At 37.3% G+C, this 14,018-nt stretch overlaps 1 protein-coding gene across 24 annotated transcripts in view; it reads left to right on the top strand.

Moving 5' to 3' along the window:
- ST7L (suppression of tumorigenicity 7 like) overlaps nt 1-14,018 on the top strand; it is a 99,976-nt gene that overhangs the window by 60,492 nt on the left and 25,466 nt on the right. For 17 of the 24 annotated variants that reach the window (XM_017945883.3, XM_017945892.3, XM_017945886.3 and 14 more), the window contains 2 exons: nt 4,537-4,687; nt 9,501-9,593. The exons of 3 other annotated variants lie outside the window; for them this stretch is intronic. In XM_017945883.3, the coding sequence (XP_017801372.1) occupies nt 4,537-4,687; nt 9,501-9,593 (244 nt within the window). Of the gene's footprint in view, nt 1-4,536; nt 4,688-9,500; nt 9,594-11,844; nt 11,864-14,018 lie in introns of those variants that run through there. 4 more of the 24 variants (XM_021922192.2, XM_017945874.3, XR_004176904.1 and 1 more) reach the window with 3 other exon arrangements.

Genomic DNA, 14,018 nt, shown 5'->3' with positions numbered 1-14,018 from the left:
CCATGCCTGGCCAATGAGTATTTTAATACTTGCTTTTCGTGTAATATGCTAGGCGTGGTAGTACAATTTTAAGGATACGGTTTTTATAGTGTAGTAAGTTACAGCCTATGCTGGGTAGCAGAAATTCCTGAGTAGCAGTTTGTGAAGGAGATAAAATAATAATTTTATAATTTATACACCTTTTCCTTAAATTGAAATTTTTCTCTTATATTTTGGGGGTCAACTTTTATTTCACTGTCTAATCAGGAATTGAAAAATTGCTTTTCTGTTTTTGTTTTTGTTTTGAGACAGAGTCTTGCTCTGTCGCCCAGGCTGGAGTGCAGTGGCACGATCTCAGTTCACTGCAAACTCCACCTCCCGGGCTCACACCATTCTCCTGCCTCAGCCTCCCAAGTAGCTACAGGCGCCCGCCAGCACGCCCAGCTAATTTTTTGTATTTTTGGTAGAGACAAGGTTTCACCGTGTTAGCCAGGATGGTCTCGATCTCCTGACCTAGTGATCCACCTGCCTTGGCATCCCAAAGTGCTGGGATTACAGGCGTGAGCCACTGTGCCCAACCAAGGAAGATTTTTAAAATGATTAAATAGAAAATATTTTTAATATAAAATCTTGAAGTATAATTTATTAATAAGTTTGCCATGTGTGTTTACCACCTGAATTATCACTTAGATTATTAAACAGTAAAAATTTAGGTATATAGTTGCTGTTTTAAAAAGTTTTTTTTTTTCGCCAGGCACAGTGGCTCATGCCTGTAATTCCAGCACTTTGGGAGGCTGAGGCGGGTGGATCACGAGGTCAGGAGTTCGAGACCAGCCTGACCAACATAATGAAACCCCGTCTCTACTAAAAATACAAAAATTAGCCTGGCATCGTGGCTCGTGCCTGTAGTCCCAGCTACTTGGGAGGCTGAGGCAGGAGAATGACTGGAACCCGGGAGGCAGAAGTTGTGGTGAGCCAAGATTGAGCCACTGCACTCCAGCCTGGACAACAGAGCAAGACTCCATCTCAAAAAAAATAAATAAAAGTGTTTTTTCACATCAAATTGATATTTTTTGTAATATAAGTTTTACTGAATAATTGTTAACTGAATATCTTTGCTTACATTTGCTAAATGGTTACGAATATACTAAATACTTAACGTGTTGGAGTTTAAGGTTTCTGAGTTCTAAAATTCACTGAAAATGATTTGGGATATTTTGTCTCTTGTCTGTGAAATGAAACAGAATTTTAATAGAAAGAACCTGGTTAAGTATTATGCAGTTTTCTTCTGAAAACTCAGTATTCTTTTTATGATGACAATTCCACTGTGATTGCCACATTTTCTTTGCTTCCTACTGAAGAAGCTCTTAGTGCGCTTGCAAAGAACATAAGGAGTCATGTCAGAGGTCAGCTATTTGAGTCCATTTTCCCACAGCCGCCTGGTGCGAGTGATCTTTTACTGTGTTTTAAAAAAATGGGCAAGGATTAGAGGGGATTAGAAAGAATATTACCCTCCTGAATATAGGCCCAAAGCACTAAGGGGAGAGAACCCAACCAGGCATCAAATGGGCTTTGCTTGACCAGGACACAACCTCTGCTGCATTCCTTTAAGAAACTGAATGGGAAATGTTAAGTCCCCAAACTGGATTAGTAAATAATCTCATAGTTTGTGACATCTGCTAAAATAAATTGATGAGCAGACTACATTCTTACACTTTGAGAAGAAAGCCAAAGACATCAAGAGTAAGAGTAATTAAAGATGGGCATTAAACTTAGTAATTGTTGGAAAGGTAGATTTCATAAACCAAAAAATTATTTTAGATACAATATGAGGAGTACATGTATATTGATTAAATAAATTAAGGCTTAAATTTTGAAACCACTACAGCTTTTTGTTTTTAAGAGTCTTCCTAGAGTCTTATCGCTTGTAGCAGTTTTACAAAGTGTTTCACAAATTCAGCTCTTTAATTTATGTTATCCCATTAGTTTGTATAACAACCTGAGGAACTAGAATTTGAAATCTGAGAATGTATCTTTTGAGACACCTCTGGAATGTTTCTCTTTTTATATTTTATAAGAGAAGTTAACATAATTTGTATCTTATGACACATAATTTGATATCAAATTGTTTAGAACCAAAGAGGTAATTTCAAACCTATTCTAGAAGGGCAAGTGCATTCTGGTCTCAGTCTTTGGAGATAGTATTTAGCTAACTAAATAAGTTTTTAAAGGTTTTAAGTTGACTAATAGTAAAGATGCTGTACAAATAGTTAACTTTGTATCTTTCTACATATAACAAGTACATTTGATTGGTATAGCAACTGTGATTACACTGCTTTTGTTATAAATGATAATATTAGTACAAGTATTCTCATTAGGAGTTTAAGATAGAATTTAGATTCATAACTGAAGAAGAATTGGTAGACTACAACTTCTTTAACAGGCACATTAAATGCATCCTGCACTGTGCTCTCTTGGTTCAGTGCCTTTATTCAAGATGGCCCTGTGCTTTGTTTATGTCCTCCTGCTGTTCTCCTCACTCCCCGGTCCGCTCATCCACATTCTACCTATCTGTAAATATCAGGTCAAATCCCATCAAGTGGTTTATTTCTAGCCCCTAAATCATAATACTTCCTAAACATAGAGTTATCATATGACTCAGCAATTCTACTCCATGGTACTTACTCAAGAGAAACAAAAACATATGTTCATTCTGAAACTTATACACAAGTGTTTGTAACAACATTATTCATAATAGCCAAAAGCTAAAAACAACCAAATATCTGTCAGTTGATGAATGGATAAACAGAACATATATACCATACATAAAATGCAGTATTATTCAGCCATAAGAAGAAATGAGGCACAAGTACCATGCATGCTACAAGGGTAAACCTTGAAAACATTATGCTAAGTGAAAGAAACCAGTCACAAAATGATTCCATTTGTATGAAATATTCAGAATAGGCAAATCTATAGAGATATAAGATAGATTGGTAGTTGCTTAAGGGGGTTGGGGGAGTAGGGGAGAAGTGAGTTGTGACTAAAGGGTACAGGATTTTCTTTTGAAGTGATGAAAATGTTCTAAAATTGACTTTGGCGATAGTTGCACATAGCTCTGAATATATTAAAAATCCTTGAATTGTATACTTTAAATGGGTGAATTCTAAGGTATGTGAATTACATCTCAATAAAGGCTGTTATTTAAAAACTAAATTTAAAAAATTAATACCTCTATCTGTATTCCCATATATTGCACTTTTTTTTTTCTTTTCTTTGTTTTTTTTTTTAGACAGAGTCTCTCTCTGTCGCCAGACTGGAGTGCAGTGGCTCAATCTTGGCTCACTGCAACCTCCGCCTCCCAGGTTCAAGCGATTTTCCTGCCTCAGCCTCCTGAGTAGCTGGGACTATAGGCAGGCACCACCACACTCAGCTAATTTTTGTATTTTTAGTAGAGATGGGGTTTCACCATGTTGGTCAGGATGATCTCCATCTCCTGACCTCATGATCCGCCCACCGCAGCCTCCCAAAGTGTTGGGATTATAGGCATGAGCCACTGCGCTTGGCCTTGTACGTTGTTTCTACCTCAGATAAAGTACTCACCAGAGTCTTGTTATAATTATTCACTTAAGAAATCTGTCTTTTCAATTGCATTTTGTAGCTCCAGAGAACAGGCAGAGTGTTCTTTGGTATTCCCTAACAACCATAGTGCTTTGAACTTAGTAAATATGAATTTAATTGAACTTTTCCACAATTAAGTTCTTTCACCTATAAAATGTAAATAAGAGAAAAAAGAATTGAATGTTGCCACAAATATTGTTCCAAAATTGGATTTCATAACTTTTATATTCTTCTTTTCAGTAGGAAATGGCTTAATTAAAAATAAAAAATAAATAAATTTTAAAAATAAAAAATATGGGCTGGGCACGGTGGCTCAAGCCTGTAATCCCAGCACTTTGGGAGGCCGAGACAGGTGGATCACGAGGTCAAGAGATCTAGACCATCCTGGCTAACATGGTGAAACCCTGTCTCTACTAAAAATACAAAAAACTAGCCGGGCGAGGTTGCGGGCGCCTGTAGTCCCAGCTACTAGGGGAAGCTGAGGCAGGAGAATGGCATAAACCCAGGAGGCAGAGCTTGCAGTGAGCTGAGATCCGGCCACTGCACTCCAACCTGGGTGACAGAGCGAGACTCCGTCTCAAAAAAAAAAAAAAAAGAAAGTGTAATTTTTACATTTAATTCATTTTTGGAAAAATAAATAGTTGCTCTCATATTACCTCCTCAGCTCGAGTTTCCATTTTGTATTTAGCCAGGCCACACATATGCCATTTATCACCTTATTTTTACCTACAGAAATATTCTGGTTTTCATAATTTGCATATATAAGCATTTTATACACGTTATCAGTAGAATCTTCATGTCATTTCAATTAGTTTTTAAAAAATCAGGTTGACTTTCTAACACTTCGAATCTACAGTTTTATGGGTGTTTGAATTTAACACAGTTTAATTTTTCTTTTTTCTGTTGTGTGTATATGTGTGTGTTTTACTTTTTCAGTATTTATTAGAGATGAAAAGTTTAATTTTACCTCCAGAACACATTCTGAAACGGGGTGACAGTGAAGCAATTGCCTATGCTTTCTTTCATCTTCAGCACTGGAAACGAATAGAAGGTGCTCTTAATCTGTTACAGTGTACATGGGAAGGCAGTAAGTATTCTTTTCCAAAAGGAACACTAATCTAACTATTCATTGCATTCACAGGCAGTCTTTTTAAATGAGATTGTCTGGGTTTCCATAAGGATTTGTTGTTCAGATTGGTTTCAAACGGTAATCAGTGATGAGATATTTGGTTTATTGGTAGAAATGCATAATGTTATATTGATCCCGCAAAAGCAGAGTGAGAAACTGTTATGGTGTTCTGCCATATGTTCATTTAAGTTACATATTTGTAAGGAAAGAGAATGAAAACTTGGCCCTTTGACTTACAATTTTTTAATGTGGTTGAGCTATTCTAATATTTTAAAAATTGGTCTCTTTTTGTTTTATTTTGTTTTCAGATGTATATAACATGGAGCTATTTTCTTCATAATTAATATCAACCTATTCTTTATTGTAAAATATATACAACATAAAATTTAGTTTTAACTATTTTAAGCATATAGTTCAGTGGCATTATGTACGTTCATAGTGTTGTACAAACATCACCATCATCCATCTACAGAACTTTTTCATTATCCCAAACTGAAATTCTGTACCCATTAAATAATAACTCCCCAGTCTTGCCTTCCTCAAGCCCGTGGCAGCCACCATTCTACTTTGTCTCTATGAGTTTGACTACTCTAGGTACCTCATGTAAGTGGAATTATGTAATTTTTGTTCTGTTTTGTCTGGCCTTTTTCACTTAGTATAATATCTTCGAAATTCATTTATATTGGTAATACGTGTCAGAATTTCATTTTTAAGTCTGAATAATTCATTGTATGTATATACCACATTTTGTTTATCCATTCATCTGTTAATGAACAGACACCCATTCAACTTGGGTTGTTTTTACCTTTTGGCTATTGTGAATAATGCTGCTACAAATATTGGTGTACAAATACCTGTTCGAGTTCCTGCTTTCAGTTCTTTTGGGTATATACCCAGAAATGGAATTGCTGGATCATAAAATTCTATGTTTACTTTTTTAAGGAAGCTCAGTAGTGTTTTTTTCCATAGCAGCTGCACCATTTTACATTCCCACCAGCAAGGCACAAAAGTTCCAATTTCTTCACATCCTTGCCAACACTTGTTATTTTCTGGGTTTTTTTCTTTATTTAAATAATAGCTCTCCTAATGGATGTGAAGTGGAATCTCATTGTGGTGGTGTTTTGCATTTCCCTGATTAGTGATGTTGAAGGTCTTTTCATGTGTATATTGGCCGTTTGTGTATCTTCTTTGGAGAATAAATTGGACTGTTTTAAACTAACTACCCGATCTCTTAATTGTTGCTTCTTATAACCACCAAGAAAGTAAAGAAGCTTAATTAAAACATTTTACGTGTAGGATTCACATAATTCTTTTGAAAAGTACACCACAGCTATTAATAAAAATTCAAAAATAAATTCAACGCTTATTCACTAAAATTGGTTAACCCCCCTCAGTTCCCAAACTACTCTGAGGCACCTTGGATGTTGCAGCAATTCACAGGAGTGCTGTAGAACATTTTAAATTTTCAATGGAAACACAAAAATACAATACTCAAGTCTAGGTACGGTGGCTCATGCCTGTAATTTCAGCACTTTGGGAGGCTGAGGCCTCCCAAAAGGTCGAGGCTGTAGTGAGCCGAGATGGCACTACTATACTCCAGCTTGAGTGACAGAGTGAGACCTTATCTCAAAAATAATAATAATAATAATTCGACATCTGTCAGATATTACTTAAACTATTAGCTCCAGACAGTTCACAGTTTCAACATTAGATCACTCTTCATTCCTTTCAATATCATTACATCTTTGCAAGCTGGAGTTTTGTTAGTTGCTGTGATTAAAAGAAGTACCGCACAAAAATCAATGTGAAATAGGAAATGAAGATGGTAGTGTCCAATGTGATTCCAAGTTTCGAGAAGTCGTACAGTGTCTAACAGGCTTATACCTATATCTCATTAGTAAGAAATTATGGTCATTTAAAAATGAAACAAGAAAATTGATTTATTGATTCTTTTTTTTAACTTTATGTGTATTTTTTTCCAAATTGCTGCTAAATTATTAGGACATAAATTTTTAAAGTTGTTTGGACTCACTATTAGCAAGTGAAATTATCTTGAACCAATTTGGGAACCTCTGCATTAACCATTTGCTAAAGGCCAGATACTGTGGCTTGACAATAACAATATAAATACAATTGATGAGTCAAGTGTGGTGACTTATACCTGTAGTTCCAGCTACTAGGGAGGCTGAGGCAGAAGGATCACTTGAGGCCAGAAATTCGAGACCAACCTGGGCAACATAGCAAGACTCTCTCTAATATATATATATGTGTGTGTGTGTGTATGTTTTTAAAGAAAAGATTAATAAAACTGGGATTATGTACTTGAGAAACTGAATGTCTTTGAGTAATTCAACTTACTTTTGCTTTTTCTCCAGTAGTCCATAAGCTCCTCAAAAGCAGATATTCTATCTCATTCATTTTGTATGTGTCCTCACTGCCTGATATTCTGCTTGGCAAATAGGTTTTCAATAAGTGTATGATTTTATTTAATTTATTACTTTGTATGTGGAGATGAGGTCTTGCTATGTTGCCCAGGCTGGTCTTGAACTCCTGGCCTCAGGCAATCTTTCCACCTTGGCCTCCCAAAGGAGCTGAGTTTACAGGCATGAGCCATCGTGCCCAACCACTTATGATTTATACTGTATTTCATGAATCATGATCAATGATTTATTAGTGTTATCACTAATTTACTAATTTGGTCTACGACTTTGGACAAATAACTACTTTTTATTGTGGTAAAATAAAGTCTAGACTGGGCCTGGTGACTCACACCTATAATCCCAGAACTTTGGGAGGCTGAGGCGGGTGGATCACCTGAGGTCGGGAGTTTGAAACCAGCCTGACCAACATGGAGAAACCCTGTCTCTAATAAAAATACAAAATTAGCTGGGCGTGGTGGCACATGCTACTTGGGAGGCTGAGGCAGGAGAATCGCTTGAACCTGGGAGGCGGAGGTTGCGGTGAGCCGAGATCGCACCATTGCACTCCAGCCTGGGCAACATGTGCAAAACTCTGTCTCAATCAATCAATCAATCAATCAATCAATAAAGTCTAAATTGTGACAAAAGTTTATAGAGCCAAACACGAAAGGAAAAACAAAAATCTTATCACAATTTTGATGACTACAGCAGGCCCTTAAATAAGATTGTTTCATTCAACATTATTTATTATAATGTTGATGAGGGAAAAAAAACACAAAAAACAGATTTCCAGCCAGGACCATTGTCTGTGTGAAGTTTGCAAGATATTCCCATGCCTGTGTGGGTTTCCCCTTACATCCCAAAGATGTGCACATTAGGTTAATTGGTGTATCGAAATTGTCTCAGTATGAGTGAGTGGGGGGTGTGTGCGAGTGGTATACTGGAATGGTGTCTTGTCCAGGGTGGGTTTCTGCCTTGCACCCTGGGCTGCCATGATAGGCTCTGGCCATGCTTGACCCTGAACTAAAATAATTGGGTAAATAATGATCCTGTTTTTATGAATCTTAAATGTATGTATAGCTCACATTTATTTCAATGTTTAATATAAGAAGTGTTTTGAATCTTTATGTAGAAGTTTGGTGATGTTTTGTGACCAAGGAACTTAACTCTTGTTTATATCAGTTAGCCTATGGTAAAATTGTCATTTATTATATGACATTTCACTTAAAGTCACAGTTTCCAAGAACCTATTGACAGTGTTAAAGATTTATGTACTTAGCTAATGGAATAGATCAATAAAGATTTCTTCTTTAATAAATCTACAGTAGTTGGTGATAATCTAGATCGGGGTGGGCAAACTTTTCCTGTAAGGTGCTAAATAGTAAATATTTTAGATTTTTGTGGGCCATACAGTCTTTTTCACAGCTACTTGATTCTTGTAACATGAAAACAGCCTTAGCCAATATGTAAATGAATGGCATAACTATGTTCCAATAAAGTTTTATTTACAAAAACCTAGTGGGCCAGACCTGGCCAAAGGGCCATACTTTGGTGACCCCTGATCTAGATTAAGATCTGCTCATAGGCTGGGCGCGGTGGCTCACGCTTGTAATCCCAGCACTTTGGGAGGCCAAGGTGGGCAGATCACAAGGTCAGGAGATCAAAACCATCCTGGCTAACATGGTGAAACCCCGTCTCTACTAAAAATACAAAAAATTAACCAGGAGTGGTGGCAGGCACCTGTAGTCCCAGCTATTCGGCAGGCTGAGGCAGGAGAATGGCGGGAACCTGGGAGGCAGAGCTTGCAGTGAGCTGAGATCGTGCCACTGCACTCCAGCCTGGGCGACAGAGCAAGACTCTATCTCAAAAAAAAAAAAAAAAAAAAAAAAAAATCTGCTCATAGAAAGCTTTGGTAAAACCCACATGTGAAGTTAGGAGCCATTTGAAAACTATTTTAGGTTGCCAGTAGTAATGGCCACAACAGTTTATACATCCCAGTTATATGAAGATTTCTGTAAGAAGCAGAATTATCAATTCTTCTTTGGAATTATCAATTGTGTTTGTAATGAGGAGACTGAAGCAAAGAAGGACCCAGCCAGTCTCATCTACCACTCCCTATAGTTTTACTCCAGCCAGACTAGACCGTTCACTATTATCTAAATAAATCTTATCCTTCCCCTTATTCATTCTTTTGCTTACTTTGTTTCTTGTATCTAAATGTCTCACTAAAAAAGAAAATAAAATACTATGTGAAATTTTTATATAAATTTGTCTCCAAAATAGCTTTGATCTATAGTATAGGATGGTAAATGAGACAGAATTGAGTATCAACACAAGCTTTTTTTTCTCAGCTTTTAGAATGATTCCACACCCGTTAGAGAAAGGACATCTATTTTACCCTTATCCCAGCTGCACAGAGATGGCTGATAGAGAGCTATTACCTAGTAAGTAAATATTTTAGTTTTCTTAAACTTACAAGTAGTTTTAAGTTTAGATTGTTTGTCATAGTATTCTCCATTTTAAAAGTGCCTTTGGTTGAAATTCAGGACACTGTTTAAATACTATTTTAGCTACTTCTGGGATGTAGTTGTCTAATTCAATTTATTTCCAAATAATTATTGAGCAAAACCCTGTGCTAAATGCAACAAAGGACACCAAGATTAAAGATATTAACAAGAACTGTCATCTTACAAACATTTAGAAAAGAAATAATGCCAATCCTTCACAAACTCAGAAAATAAATGAGGAAAGAATACTCCCCAAATCATTTGATGAGAGCAGTATCTTCCTGATACCAAAACCAAAGATAATATGATATAAAAAGACTATAAAACAACAGCCCTTATGAATATAGACACAAACATCTTCAACAAAATATTAGGAAACTGAATCTAGCAACATATAGAAAGGCTTATATACCATGACCAAGTGGGATTTACCTCACAAATGGAAGTTTGGTTTAACATCTGAAAATGTAATGCACCATAGTTAATAGAATAAAGCACAATAGATGCAGAAAAAGCATTTGACAAAATCTGGCTCTCATTCAAGATAAAAAGAAAAAATCTCAACAAACTACAAATTGAAGGGGACTTCCTCAACCTGATTTAAAAAAAAATCCCTGAAAAACCCACAATTAACATTATACTTAATGGTAAAAGACTGAATGCTTTCCCCCTAAGATCGGGAATAAGACAAGGATATCTGTTGTCACCACTTCTATTCAATATTCTACTAGAGGTTCTAGCTGGTGTTACCAGGCAAGAAAAAGAAATAAGAGGCATTCATATTGGCAAGGAGGAAGTAAAACTCTCCTTATTCAAAGGTGACATGATCTTCTATATAGGAAATCCTAAGAAATCCGTAAAAATGAAAATACTCTTAGAACTAATAAATGAGTTCAACAGGGTTGTAGAATATAAGATAAATATACTAATATTAATTATATATCTATGTATTAGTAATGAACAATCTGAAAATTGAATTTAGAAAAGAGTAGCAATCATAATAACAACAAAAACTACTTAGGAATAAATTTAACAAAAGAAATTTAAGACATGTACACTAAAATATTGCTGAGAGAAATTAAACTAAATAAATGGAGAGACATTCCATATTGATGGATTGGAAGACCCAATTATATTTACTTATTTATTTATTTGAGACCAACTCTTACTCTCGCCCAGGCTGGAGTGCAGTGGCAAGATCTCAGCTCACTACAACCTCCGCCTCCTGGGTTCAGGCGATTCTCGTGCCTCAGCCTCCCGAGTAGCTGAGATTACAGGTGCGTGCCACCACGCCTGGCTAATTTTTGTATTTTTGGTAGAAAGAGAGTTTCGCCCTGTTGCCCAGGCTGGTTGCGAACTCCTGGGGTCAAGAAATCCACCTGCCTCAGCATCCTAAAGTGCTGAGCCTACAGGCATGAGCCACCGTACCTGGCCCCAATATTATTTAGATGACAGTTCTCTCCAAATTGATCTATAGATTCAATACAATCCCTATCAAAATCCCAGGAGGGATTTTGCACGCGCACACACACACACACACACACAAAGTAACAAGCTTATTCTAAAATGTATATAGAAAGGCAAAGGACCCAAACAATCTTTATGAAGAACGATTTGAAAAAGAGCAGCCAAAGAACTAGAAGGAGAACCAGAAATATGTAGGATTATGATTGCTGATAGTGTTTCAGTCTAGTTCCTGCCTTTAGGAAGCCAGGCTTCTCAAAAGAACAGTCTACACTTTGTGTCTCAGCTGCCTTATCATCTGTTCTTTTCTCTGTAAACTAGTACATTTCTGTTTAACTTCTCTTTTTATGATTTAGCTGAGAAGCAACCTTGCCGAAGGCTGTAAACACTAGGACCATGTTTTCTTATATGATATAAACCTGTGCTACAGTTTTCACAATACTGAGCCATTAGAACTGAAGTCTAGGAAGGAAAGTTGCAGGTTTACAACTGTCAAACTTAATTAGTTGATAAGTTTAAACTGATAAATGAAAATTTAGGAGAGATTATGGCAACCTGAGTATGCTGGTGTTTTTCTCCTAGTGTTTTTTATTTTCCTTTATCTGCTAAGTGATCTCTTCCTTCTCTGAATTCTCAGAGTGCTTTATGTACTTCTTAATCTCCCCTTTTAGACTGTAAACTCCTTGAAGGCCAGGATTCTCTTCTTTTTTCTTTTTTTTTTTAGATGGAGTTTCCTCCCTTGTTGCCCTGACTGGAGTGCAATGGCCTCATCTCGGCTTACTGCAACCTCTGCCTCCCAGGATCAAGTGATTCTCCTGCCTCAACCTCCAGAGTAGCTGGGATTACAGGCGCCCACCACCACACCCAGCTAATTTTTTTGTATTTTTAGTACAGACAGGGTTTCACCATGGCGGCCAGGCTGGTCTGGAACTCCTGGCCTCAAGTGATCCACCCACCTTGGCCTCCCAAAGTGCTAGGATTACAAGTGTGAGCCACTGCACCTGGCCATTGTTCCTGTATCTCTTGTAATGGTTGCCATAAAAATTGTTATTCAATAAATATTGGTTGAATTAATCGAATTCATTAATGTATTCTTATAAACATGGCTGGCACATTGTAAGTACTTAACTAAAATGCTAAATATTAGTGCCTTCTCCCTCTCACCCTATTCTGAACTCCTAGGCTGCTGATAAGGTTGATAAAAAGATGATGGACAGGCCAGGCACAGTGGTTCACATTTGTAATCCCAGCACTTTGGGAGGTTGAGGCGAGCAGATCACCTGAGGTCAGGAGTCCGAGACCAGCCTGGCCAACATGGTGAAACCCCATTTCTACTAAAAATACAAAAAATTAGCCCAGCATGGTGGTGCGTGCCAGTGATGCCAACTACTCGGAAGGCTGCGGCAGGAGAATCGCTTGAACCTGGGAGATGGAGGTCGCAGTGAGCTGAGATTGCGCCACTGCACACCAGCCTGGGCAACAGAGTAAGACTCTGTCTCGGAAAAAAAAAAAAAAAAAAAAAGATGATGAACAATGTGTTAAATGCTACATGTATAGAATATATTATAAGAAAGCTTGAGAAGGGCTGGGCACAGGGACTCACGCCTGTAATCCCAGCTCTTTGGGAGGCTGAGCTGGGCAGATCACTTGAGGTCAGGAGTTCGAGACCAGCCTGGCTAACATGGCAAAACCCCATCTCTACTAAAAATACAAAAGTTAACCATGTATGGTGGCTCACGCCTGTAATCCCAGCTCTTTGGGAGGCTGAGCTGGGCAGATCACTTGAGGTCAGGAGTTCGAGACCAGCCTGGCCAACATGGCAAAACCCCATCTCTACTAAAAATACAAAAGTTAACCAGGTATGGTGGCTCACGCCTGTAATCCCAGCTACTCAGGAGGCTGAGGCAGGAGAATTGCTTGAACTCAGGAGGTAGAGGTTGCAGTGAGCCGAGATCGTGCCATTGCACTCCAGCCTGGGTGACAAAGCAAGACTCTGTCAAAGAAAGACAGAGAGAGAGAGAGAGAGAGAGAGCCTAGCTCTCTAGGAGGTCAAGAATGATTCTCAATTTTCTGACTTGGGTGACTTGGAGAATGGTAAATCTATCCTATCGAAGGAGGAGCCAGTTTGGGAATAGGGGTTGGGGAAATAAATAAGTTCAAGCTTTGTGTTTCCTGTGTAACATCTCATCCATATATACATGCATACCTGTATATGTGTGTATATATATGTACATATGTAGACATTTATATGCTTAAATATTTTCTTGTATAATCTACTTAACACATATACATACAAGTCTATATTTTATCTCTCTAAGTAATATATAGGTATAGATGTATTTTTAAGTTATATATATAATATAGATTATAAAGTAAACATATAATATTTATAATTAGTGAATGTTATAGGCGTAAGTAATAGAGAGCAACTTTGAACTAGCTTAAACATACATAGTGATTTGTTGGAAGAACACCGGGTTATCAGAGAACTCAAAATCAACAATTATATTTGAACTTCGTAAGCGACTAGAACTGAGGACTAGAAAGTCATTAGGATTTCCAGGAATCAATTATTTGAATATCTCTGTCCCTAGATGCTTTTTCAGTCTTTCCTATTCTTACTTTCCTTTCCTCCCTCCCCAGCCCCATTTTCTCTTTCTGTGATCTGTCATTGCTGTTTCTCTCAGTGTATCCACTTCATTCTTACATCTTTTCTCTTTACAGTTTGGCTTTCTTCATAGACCATGTGGCCAAACTTGAGGCCCCTACAGCCCTCTGTTTACATGTCATGAGTTCAGGCAAACAATACAGAATGAATAGTATCTCAATCTCACTTTTTCTTTTCTTTTCTTTTCTTTTTCCTTTTTTTTTTTTTTTGAGACAGGATTTCACTGTCAG

The sequence above is a fragment of the Papio anubis genome, chromosome 1 (assembly GCF_008728515.1).
Source record: "Papio anubis isolate 15944 chromosome 1, Panubis1.0, whole genome shotgun sequence".
NCBI lineage: Eukaryota > Metazoa > Chordata > Mammalia > Primates > Cercopithecidae > Papio > Papio anubis.
This window is presented reverse-complemented; position numbering and strand designations above follow the sequence as displayed.